We start from the raw sequence: 12881 nt of genomic DNA, 5'->3' as shown, positions 1-12881 counted from the left end.
TTTTTCTGCTACGCAATGCTATCTACACCTTGTCAGCTCTGTAGAGAAGTACAGCGGTCATTCACATTTTTATCCATTAGGGGGCTCTCTAGGAATGACTAGTGAAGTTACCCTCCCCCAGAATCTTCCCCAGATTGAGCTCCATCATGCTAACCAGCCAGTTGTGATATATTGGCAGAAAGGTACTGAGCATAATGTGCAATGCGTAAATGGGTAAATCGATCGGTGGGGCTTAGGATCCTATTTTAAAATGAATTGCAACAGGGTAAAATCCAAGTAGTAATTGAAAGTCGAATGCTCAATAAATTATAGAATGTACTGCATGTGTTTTTGTGTCTGTGCTGCTATGCAAAGGGTGTGGCATGTATCTTTCAAGCTGTTCTATGAGCTGATCCACGCATCAAATATATATGTACTAAAAAGAAATGCTAATCTATACCATGCCTTTCCTGGGTGTAACAAATAACTGGGTTTTCAATATTCACACTTTGGCAGACTAAAGGCAGTTTTACAAATGGCCACACTCTGACTAATTTTCAAAGATGGACTAAAACACAGATGGGACAGATCAACATGTATCTGGCATGTCATCTGGGAAAGCTCCTATATGATCTCATTAAGACAAGCAAGCAGAGAAAGTGCTCTATAAAGGACAATGTATATTACTTCTGATGCAGTGCTGATGATGGTTATATTTTTCTATAAGCCTAATATAACACAATATTTTATTTGAAAAAAAAAATGTTATCTAATTAAATTTCATTGAAGTAATATTGAAATACTTTCTGGGAGGATGGCCCCTTTGTTAAATCAAGTGAGGTCAGAAAACACAACAAAACAAAATAATTTTATGTTGCATTAATTTTTTTTACATGTATATTTTTTCAAATGCATGGCCTTACTTGCATATTCCACCTTCAGGGTCCTCCAGCCCAAATCTCTCATCAAAGGTAAGCTGGATCCTCATGTTGCTGCTGGCCACTAGTCTCCAGACTAACACTGTATTCCTCGGATAAGTGTGCGGGAAGTCTGGGCTGTGCACCATTCCCTCTCCAGACACTGTTATAACTTTCTCCTGGTTAGAATCTTGCACTCCTAAAACAGAAAAAAGAATGCACAGACCATGTAATAGCTTAATATGTAAATCAGATTATAATGGCTAGCTGGTCCTTGACTACCAATAGGGATACTCAATTTATTGCATTTTAATTGACAAGAGCTTGGTTTGAAAAAGACTTAAGGTTATAAACTAAAACATAAACATGTCTGCCACAATGTAAATAATTATTATGTAGTTTAAAATAATAAGGTGTTTACCACAAGAAGTGAGACAAAATAAGCGCTCACTGTTTCGTCAGGCAAATCATTATGTGATTGTCCTCCTATGTTTGGTGGGCCCTCAAGCACCCACCCCAGGGTAAACTGGTCTCTTGGTGTTCCTACCCTCACCTGGTCATGAACTTTAGTTTGTGACTGAAACAGTGAGACTGTAAATACAAGCAGTGGAAATGAACATTTCCTCCAAAGAGTGTCTGGGCTCAGCCTTAGAGATAGGCTGAGGAAATTGGTCATTCGGGAGCCACTACTCCTCCACATCGAAAGGAACCAGTTGAGGTGGTTAGGCATCTGACTGATGCCTCATGAACTCCCGGTATTTAAGGTGAATTGGATGTTCCCCTGGAAGGAGCCCCTGTGAAAGACCCAGGACATACTGAAGAGATCACATCTCTCAGCTGGCTTGGGAACAGGCATTCCCAAGGTGTTCCTGTGGAAGAGCTGATTAAGTTGTGCAGAGCCAGCCCTGCCCTCTGCAACCCAGACCACGTTACCTGGTTGCATGGATAAAAATTGAGTTTGTTTTTTAAAAAAGTAGGAAATGAGATAACATGAAGGTAAACAATCAAAGAAGTTACAAATTTAACTGACAGATTTATCTGATACTGGAGTAAACACAAAAACAGTCTCCAAAGAAAAATTCTACAATCATACTCTTTTATTTTTCCTTATCATTTGTGAGTGCATGTAATTGGATTTAATTGTATTGTTATGATTCTTTGTAGAATTCAAGAAACTGTTTTGACCAAACCCAATAATCCAACTGGAACTAGTGGCTACAGGGTTTTAATGACGATGACAACACAATGACTATGCTTGTCACTCAGACCCAGACTGCACAGACCCTGTCACCTTGACATGAAAAATTGCCAAGATGCGTCCACCTGAGCCTCACAATCATTGCAAGACAACACCCTGAAACCATGCTGACTGCAGGGCCATTTTAAAGCCATTTAGTAAAATATAATTCAGTATAAATAACATAAATACATCAGAAGCCATCTGCACAATTAAACACATTAAAATTACTATAATATATATATTTTACATTATATATGTCTACTAGTGTAGTATTAATAATTATATCTGTATATAATTTATATGATTATTTATACTGTTTATTACTCATTACACAGTCTAAAATACCTAAGTATTAATTATAACTGAAAAAAAATAACTTTAACTATTGTTAAAGTATGTCAAAGGTATTAAAAGAGGATGATTGTTTTGTCTTTGCTGTAAAATACACATACACAATCTTTTAGTCTGCTTCTCTTTGAGGGAAATGCACCTTTTAAAGAAGCCAGGTTAACTGTTTTCCCCAGGCGCATTCATTGAATGCAGAGACGCTATTGAAATTGGCACAAAACGCTGTAATGCTGTAGCTATATTTAAGTGAACAACATATAATCTGGCTTCAGGAAAAAGGTTCCTTTAAGCAAAGCCACATTTTCTATGATAAAGGTTTAAGCTTGTGTCAACACTGAAATATTTTGTTTTGCATTACATAAATTGTCAGCAGAACAATTTACTAATATAAACACTCACTTGATATATTCCAATTAGCATTAAAATGCTGTGCTGAAATTTTGATGACTTTCTGTCAAAGTTTACAATGATAAATTGATACCATCCCCAGCATGGTATTTATTTTTGTACCACTGATGAACATTCAGTATTCATAAAACAATCCAATGCATTTAACCATCAGATGAAGCAGCAGGGGCGTAATGTGTTCAGGAGAAGGAGTGTGCTGCTGGAAGTTTGGTAGTCCATTAAATGGATGAGTAACCATTTCCCCCGTGCAATACGAACAATTTTATGTTTAAAGCTTGACTACTCTTTATTTTGCCATAAATTTGACTAAGGATGTGATTCATACTCAGTGGCCTGATTCATTGTGAGGTTATTTGCATTACAAAAACATAGACAGGCTAGGTTTATGCCATGTTTTCACCCTGTATAATGTCAAAAAACAGCTCCACAGCAACTGAGTTTCTCTGAATGGTTCCTAGGATAACAAATCTCTCTGAAGGAGTGGTCAGTGAAAGTAGGTAAGAGAAACCAACTTCAGCTGTGACTTCTTAACAAGCAGTTTCAATTTTGAAATTTTAAAGTCAGTAACTTTAAGCAAACATAGTGTTCACGCCCTTGTTGCTCTTCATGTCAAGTTTTATACGTGATTTACAATGAGAAGTTTAGAAGCTAGTCTGCTAGCTGAATTGGCTGTTTTAACATACGGTACACATAAGGTTTAGAGACACTCACTGACTCAGACTTGATTTATATATACTAGATGATGTGTGCATCTTTGTCATGTATTATAGCTTGCTTAGCTCACATTTATAAAGCAACATGGGCATTACAAAAGAAAAGGGTTCTGATTGGTGAGAAAAAAAAGGCACACATACCTAAATGTATTTATTTGTTATAACTTGATTACATTTTGTGTTTCTCCACTTGCATCTGCTCTTATTCCATTTATCAGACAGAATATGCATATTAGAAAAGAAAAAAAAGACACTTTTAGGAAAAAGAAAATGACTTCACATTGCAATTACCACTTTGATGTCTTCATTTCTGTTTGATTGTGTGCCAGATGGGAAAACTGAATGACTATATGCCAGATCCAAAGAAAAACAAAGCCCAGGCATGAATTCTCAATGAACAGGCTCTTTCATAACTATGTGAAGAGTATACCCTCAAGTACAAATTGTCTCATCCAACCAGGGCCAACTTTCAGGGTTGATCCTACTCCTTGCAAAACTGCACATGCAGTTCCTGCAAAAGCAGGCATTTCAACAAGCATTATTAAAATAAAAGTCATATCTTCTGCATCAGGACTACACATGTTTATTAACAACAAGCTTCAAAATAAACAATTCAATCTTTAATTTTGATGATCTTTTAGACTATGGTTTGTTTATCACATTGTGTGCGATTGATTCTTTTTCTATCCACTTGCTGAGTCAAGAGGAAATAAGGAGATAGCTTTCATGCTATTAAAGCTTTGTTTGCCATCACAATGACATCTTTTAATTACATCCCCATCACAGTGAGGTTCATTTGGCCCATTTGGTATTTAGTGTTTATTAAACAGAGATAACCCAAGTAACTACAAAATGAATTTTTTAATTGTTGATTTTATGTATTAAAGACAAAAAACAACCCAACTCTATCTGGCCTTGTCTAAAAAGTAATTGCTCCTCCTTGTGAAATCATAAAATTAACTGTGATTAAGCAGCGCATTTGGATAGTTGAGTTCAATTTCACTGGCCACACCCAAATCTGATTATTGCCAGACATGCTGAATCAAGAAAACACTTAAATGGAACCTGTCTTATAAAGTGAAGTAGGCTAAAAGATCTCAAAAAGCAACATAAATGCTATAATCTAAGAAAACAGCTGAGAAACAAAGTCATTGACATCTATTAGTCTGGAAAGCATTACAAAGAAGACTCCAATGAAGCAGAGTGGAAGCCATTACCCACAAATTAGAACAGTGGTAAATAGCGAGGGGAATGGATAAGCGATTTAGTGATTCTGTTTCCATTATCGATATTATTTATCATTTCGAATCAATCAATATCAATTCTCAATGGGTATCATTGGCTCCACTTTGAATCACCACCATCGCCAAAGCAGCATAACAAAGACATTACAGTCATGCAAATAAATTGCATGCTGTGTGGTCAAATGTTTATATATGTTGGAGGTGTTTCCCCTCTTTGTTGTGATCAATATTGGGGTCATGACTCAAAAAAGTAATGTATTACACATTACAGAGAAAAAATTTCTTAAATGAAGCACGTTACTTAATTACTCCCAGGAGAAATTAATTTGTTACACTACTCGTTACACTCCTCACATTTCTCTGTAAAATGACCTGAAACACATTGTCTCATGATTACCATTTAATGATATGAACCTATAGGCTATCGTCCCACACACCAACACAAATCTCTGTCCTAATGAAGACACATATGATCTTTCTCTAAGTATGCAAGTATGAACACAAACTCAACAATACAAAGAAAAGATGAAAACCAGCACAAAGGGACTTTAAAAGCAATCAGCACTGTGATTTTACTTTAGAAACATGAACAAGTAGAAACAAAGGCTGCAGCCTGACCGCTCTTTTTGTTACCTGTTCAGAGTCTGGCTGTTGGGCTGGGGCTAGCTTAGTGTTAGCATGCTATCTATGCAACTGTTTGCAAAGAGTTGACATAATGTAACTGTTTCTGTCCAGATCTGTTTCCAATTTACCATTTTGCTCTTCTCCTTTTGTTTTAAAAACAAAAGTAATGTCCATATCCACGCTGTAGACAGCGTTTATTTTCCTCCTCCAACGAATGAACTGAAATCAGTTGATTGTAGCGCAAGTGCAAGTGGAACCAATAAGCAGAATCGATAGGCAAGCAGACTAACAATTCCAAGGGACTGAACTACTGAACTATTGAGATTCCCATCCCTATTGTGGTTAGTGTGGCTAAATTAAACCAAGAGCACATCAACAATTTATCCAGGACGCCACAAAAGAAGCCAAAACAACATCTACACTAACTGCAGGCCCCACTTGTCTAACATTAAAATTTGATGATCTGATAATTTAAGTGCAAAAATGCAAAAAATTGAAAAATCGTTAACAGAGAAAATAATTTTTCTAGGTACTCTTTCCTAAAAATGATGAAATATGTCATCATAGGCTCTGATATAAAGGAATTATGTCCTGATGAAAAGGTATTCCAGATATCTTCATGGATGAAATCATAGTTAATCCAGAATGTCTGCAAACATCCTGTCTCATCCTTACACACTCATCACAAGTAACTGCAGAAGGAATGTGTTCGCATTCCTCTTTGGTTCAGGTCTTTTACCATGAAGCTGAAGAATGAATTATCAGAGTGATTCTTCTTTGTGGATCTTTTATGCACTTGCATCAAAGCAGAGAGTCCTTAAAAGTGAGAGTACATCACCTGAGAACCAACATCTGATTAAAGTAGAATCCACATGGTAAAAAAACACCCTCCTTCTTTCATATAAACACTATCTTTTCATGCTTTTTCCTTTTCAGCCTTCTCATTGATAGCCTCCCTCTGTAATTTATCCTCAGTGCACTGTAATATGCACAGACACGCTACCACTCAGGCCATGTTCTGGGTGTAACTTTGACTTGAAAATGACCTCACACTCAGGGTTAACCAATGTCATCTAATGATCAGAGATGTGGTCCCCTAGAGTGAATTACCTCAAACATGACTTTTCCTTGACCTACTTTTTCCTCTGTGAGTAAAGTAGAGTCGACTATTAAGGGAGGAAGTGACTCTGAATAAATAGGAGCCTATACACTGCAGCCATTGTGCTTTGTTCACACATTAGTGGGTGAACCATTCATGCTGTTAAACATTAACCTTTCCCCTGCCAAAAGAAAACTGAAATGCCCATACAGAAAACCATGATTATGTGAACACTTAGATTAGTAGACACAAGGAAAGAAATATGAAAATAGTGAGATATATACTACTCTTATAACAGGATTTATAACACACATATTAACAAATAATGAGGCCCTAACAGTTATACAGTAAAAGTGGATTAAGTACTCAAAAACTCCATGCACACACATATGCACCCATATACAAGTACACACTTGCATTTAAACCCAGATGCTTTATTAAATGAAATATAGCTTCAAGCAAAGATTAACTAATGATAATGGCTCCTTTGTCCAAGCTGCTGCATGTTTCTCATAAACAACCAGATGGAAGGATGAAAATCATTTATCCTGGCTTTTGTTAGGTTCACTAAATTCATCTTTCTTCACATTCTAAAATTACTGTATCTCATTAAATTAATCCTTAGCTTAGGAGTTTATCTGGCAGTAGTATTGCTTATAGTACAGTAGCAGACATAATTTTGGCCTAGCAAGCCGCTATTCAAACCTGAGAAAGCAATACATATGTTTCTCATGTGGGGTTATACATAAACAGTTTTAAATGAAATACTGTCTTTTTGCTGTTTTAACAGTTGATAAATTAACTGACTAAATTCACAATAAATCAGTATGAATGTATTTTCAGCACCTTAATTAAATGATTTTATAATTTTGACCAAAACTGGTAAAAGATTGGCCCAATACTTTCTCAGCCTCACATAGATCACAGATAACCACTCACGACAGCTATTTCCTGCCTGGTAATCGACAGCTGAGTCACTAAGATACTAAATCCAAATTTCAGCTCTGTTACTTATTGATCAAAATGAATGAGGAGCCTCTGTGCAACAGAGCTGCAGCATTTTTGATGAAACTGTACCTAACAAAGAATTCCATTCTTTTACTGCATGTGTTCCAGCTTCAATGCAATCAGTCCAACATCTGTTGCTTATTAAATTAGTGCAGTGGTTACTACAGGTGCAGTAAATTCCCGACCTGCTTAGGATATTTATTGCATTTGGGTTTACAGTCAGCCAGGCAGAAAAAAGGAGCTAAAACATGCCATTAGAAACTTTCATACCATTAAAAAATAATTTGGCTCTGCGGAACCCTTTAATCTGCCAGACATAGCTTCTGCATGTTGGGCAGAAGAGGAAGCATAGCAGATTTGAAAAGAATACCGCAAAAGTTGAAGAAACTTGCAGTTGCACCTTTTGTGTAAAAACAAAACATTTTTAAAACCACATATGTAAATCTAGAATTAACAAAAGCAACAATTTCTAAAACCTGGAAGCTTCACACGTGATCTAAAAAGTTTGAACAGCTTTAAGATTTGTGTCATTATCTAGTGTTCTGCTAAATATGAAGCATGTTTGGATTCCCATTTTGTTCTTCAGATAAAATAACATTTTCTGAGTTCTGTGAAAAGGGAAGTTTTGCACAGGGTTCAATGCAGTACTTTGGAAATCAGAAAGTATCGCTCACAGGTATTTGATGTGAATTAAGAGGGTAAGTAGCATAAATGTGCTGCTGATCAACTGCACGTGATTAACTGATCATCAGTAAGTATGACCACCTCTATAAATTCAGAGGTTTTAGTAGTTTGCTGATTTGGAGCATTCCAATGTGTGTTTCAATACAATGCTATGACTTCCCAGGGGTAGAAGTCACAGCACCCTATGTTCAGACTATGCAATGCTCACAGAAATTCCAAATGGGAAAAAAAAGACAAACAAATGTCTTAGGCTTGCAAGGTTGCACCTGACCACAAGACTTGTGGAACAATATCCTTTGAACAGAAGAAACCTAAGTGGAGATGTTTAACTATATGCACAGTGCTGGCAAAAACCAAACCAAACACAACATTTTTACATAAACACCTGATCCCAACTGTAAAGCACAATGGTGCAGGGGTGATCATTTAGACTTGTTTTACGGCTTCAAGATTTGGGAACTTAAGGGAACTTTGCTTAGACCAAAACCTCACTGAAGTAAAGCAACATTATAAAGAAGAGTGGGCCCAAATTTCTCCACAAAGATATGAGACACTGATATGTCAAGTGAAAGTGTTCTTTTTTTATATGACTATATGACATTTTGACCCCTGATATTCAATCTCGGACCGGTTTCTCCCCAATCCAAGAAGCTGGCTGTGGCTCAATATAGTGAAATATCTTCCAGGTATGTCATGTTTACAAGAATAGGGTGCACATGAAGTCACAATAACTCTGACCTTTGATCTTTTGGATATGTCATCATATATCATACAAAGTTTAAAATGTGTTATTAAAAGTCACCTCAACAATTTATATAAGTGTAAAACATAAAAGAAACCAAAAAGAAAAACAAACAAAACAAAAACAGATTTCATTAATTAAGGGAAAAAAGCTATTTTAAAGTTTCTGCTCCTGTGTAAAAAAGTATTTGCCCCCTGCCTTTTAAATCATGAATTATCTGTGACTAACCACATTTTTTGCAAATCTGAGTTCAATTTCACTAAAAGAAAAATCAAAAAATCATAATCAAACATTATGCCACAATTTAAAGAAACTCGAGAAAAGGTGTCAGTCTGGAAAGGGGTACAAAGACATTTTTAAGGCTTTGGGACCACAGTGAGAGCCATCATCTACAAATTGAGAAAACTCAGTGTAATAGCCCACCCAAATTACTCCAGGAGTTCATCAACGACTCATCCACGAGGTAACAAAAGAATCAAAACAACATCTCAAGAAATCCAAGAACTTGCTGCCGAGCTTGGTACAACTAGTTATTTGGTTTGGCGGGCAATTACTTTTTCAAATGGGGCCAAGTAGGTTTGGATCACTTTAAAATCATTTCAAAACTGCATTTTGCATTTACTCAGCTTATCATTATTTGATATATACAATTGTAGATATCATCTATTAATATCATTGATGTTATTTATATTTTTAGCTGACATGGATGTCAAGTTAATGCAAGTTTGACTGACAGCCTAACTAGACTGAATAAGCACATCTATAAGTCCTTAGAATAGATCCCACTGCAGATACTTAATTGATAATTTTGTGCATTTTTAATCATATCTGAGAAAACAGACAAAACAAAATCCCCTTTGGATCTACCTAGAAACGTACAAAAGACTATGGGTTTGTATGCTGAACAGGGCAGTCTGTGTGATTCCAGGTGTAATTTACACACTGATCCCAAAGGACATAAGGGGATGAGACAGTTTATTGGACTTGCAATGATTAATTTGGGAAACTTTTAATATGATACTCAGAAAATCTTTATCCTTTCAATGTTTTTACACCAACAAAGGGAGGAAAGGATTTGCCAAACACAAAGAGTTATGCTCGCGTCCGTTTCACTTTTCAAACCTTTTAAGCATCCAGTTCTATCATTATGAAGTGGAAAACTACTACCTGTAAAAACATTTTAAGTGAGGGAGTTATAGGTCAAAAGATATGGAATCAGTCCATGCACTAAAGGCCTGAACCACATGGCTTTCTTGAGCGTTAATGTATTAATGTGATACTGTTGATCCCCTGCAATGAAACATTCCTTTTTAATTAAACTACCTACAGGGAAGTCAGAAAAGTCATGGTTGATGACCTCAGAGCATTTACCTTCTAGATCTGAATGAATGGTGGTCCTCCTTTAGCCACAAGATCAACTTGACTAAGAGGAGATGAACAACATCTGTTTACACTTGCTGTTGAACATTTGTAGATTATGTCAGATGGCCCATTTCATACCACTGGTTTGTCTGTGTCTACCTAAAACCCTGAATAGAAAGGATATTTAAATTTTCATTTACTACTATTAAAAGTAAAATTTGGTTCATGTTGTTTTCCTTGTATTATTTTCAGTAAATGATACAAAGCATGTGCTGCTATAAATTACTGGTATATGATTTGCTAAAAGCAGTGCACTGCAAAAATGAACAATTAAAATGTAAGCTTTATGCTATTAAATGGTAAATGGCCTGTATTTGTATATATATATATATATATATATATATATATATATATATATATATATAGCGCTTTACTTAGTCCCTATGGACCCCAAAGTGCTTTACACTACATTCAGTCATCCACCCATTCACACACACATTCACACATTGGTGATGGCAAGCTACATTGTAGCCACAGCTGCCCTGGGGCGCACTGACAGAGGCGAGGCTGCCGGACACTGGCGCCACCGGGCCCTCTGACCACCACCAGTAGGCAATGGGTGAAGTGTCTTGCCCAAGAACATAACGACCGAGACTGTCAGAGCCAGGGGCTAGAACCGGCAACCTTCCGATTACAAGACAAACTGCCAACTCTTGAGCCACGATCGCCTCGATTTTTTTCATTAAGATGAAAAGGAAAATTGACAGTTCTGATTTTCTGGAAAAGTAAAACACATCAACTTTAAGAGTTAAAATTAGCATTACTGTGGGACTATAGTTGGTAGATAACAATTAAAATACAAAGTAGTGTCTCTCAGAATGTATAAAAATAGCTTATGCTAAAAAACACTAAAGTTATATTATTAAGAAGTCCTCAAGCCACCGATGGCTGTGAAAGATATCCTTAATGCAATGCACACAGTGTTATCTGAGAAATGATTACAAATCGTGATAAGTTTTTCCAAAGCCACAGCTGCAGGGTGTTAATGACAGTGAATGCACAGGAGTGTGCAAGCTCATGTTATGATTGCACACCACTGGCAGACACACCAAACCTAAACTGAAGTCTTTCAACCCCTCAGGCTTTGGTCCCATCTAGCACTAGCCACCACACAACGGCCTCTCCTCAGATTACAATGCTTCCACGCCCCTCAATGATTTCTTGGAGCCTCTAATTAGTGCACGCACTTGTGTTTGGCATTCAGAAAAAGAAAGATTGAGTGTCATTGTTTCTACTACGGCCATCTATTTGTGCTGACCCTCTGGAATTCTGTGTCTGAGCCTGGATTTAGACATGATATCAGCATAAAAATCAGCCATTAAGTGAAGAATAAATTCACTCAACCTCATTATTGTTCTTTATCATTTATGAAATCTGTAGTTACTCACTGTTGCCTAATTCAAACAGACAATTTCTAAATCATTCTAGTTTTGCACAAGTTACAACAGTGTACAAGCTTCTCTCTGTCTTAAAATTGCTGTCACGTGCTGCATTATACAACGATGCCCCTCATCAACCTGAATTTCCTTGTTAGCTGTCACACACATAATTAATATCAAAGCTAATTATTGTAAAGAGGATGGACTGATAGTTGAAAAAAGAAAGAAAACAAAGCAGAGCTGTGAAATGTGAAACACTAGGAGACAGAAGTACCGTCCCCTTCTGGCTAAAAAAAAAAAAAAAACAGAAAAAAAAAAGGCAATGACAGATGAATTGGGTCTTTTTTAAACTTTGTTTCACAGCTGTGGATGGCAGCTCCAGGCTGCTTTGTAGTCACATCTGTGTGCTGGACAGCTGGATATTTGGAGAAAATTACAGTTTGATCTGTGACGAGCCAGATTGGAAGACAGCTTTGCTTTACCAGATCCAGACACTGCTATTAAGACTGATCAAAGATCCAGATTTTGCAATGAACATAGCTGAGAGATTTGATACCTGACCATAACCCACTTTGGAGCTCCCTGGCTCTAAGACAGAAACATTCAAATCTACAATGCAAGGCTTACAGGAGGTCAATAATGTTTTCAACTAATGATTTCTAAATTGTTCTGGGACCACACAAGTATGTTCTGGAATGTCAGGAAAGCTTAGGTTGCAACTTGGAGAACAGCCAAAGTCAGACACTCAATGAGTTTGTCTTCACACATCTGCCTCCCTTGTCCCATTACTTTAATCTTATCTTAAATCAGAAAAATCCAAGTAACAGAGAACTCCCAGTGATCACTGTAATGTAAAAACTAAGAGCATTGCAGCTACTAAGCAATGATTATCTAAACACAACATCTGTCTTGAATTCCCAAAAAATAAACTCACAATTTACTTGGCAAACATAACCTCTAAGCAACCCTTTAAGAAGCTTGCAGCAACACAACAAAATCTGGGTAAAACCTCGAATGGTCTGATGGGATTTTTGCTGTAAGAGAAAAGCATTCAGTATAGAAATAGATAAACAT

General features: G+C 36.6%; 1 protein-coding gene across 1 annotated transcript in view; it reads right to left on the bottom strand.

Moving 5' to 3' along the window:
• The window catches only part of pdgfc (platelet derived growth factor c), a 45862-nt gene that overhangs the window by 17042 nt on the left and 15939 nt on the right, over positions 1-12881 (bottom strand). The window contains exon 2 of the mRNA XM_063485382.1: positions 903-1095. Within this exon, the coding sequence (XP_063341452.1) occupies positions 903-1095 (193 nt within the window). The remainder of the gene's footprint in view (positions 1-902; positions 1096-12881) is intronic.

The sequence above is a fragment of the Pelmatolapia mariae genome, linkage group LG2, assembly GCF_036321145.2.
Source record: "Pelmatolapia mariae isolate MD_Pm_ZW linkage group LG2, Pm_UMD_F_2, whole genome shotgun sequence".
Classification (NCBI taxonomy): domain Eukaryota; kingdom Metazoa; phylum Chordata; class Actinopteri; order Cichliformes; family Cichlidae; genus Pelmatolapia; species Pelmatolapia mariae.
This window is presented reverse-complemented; position numbering and strand designations above follow the sequence as displayed.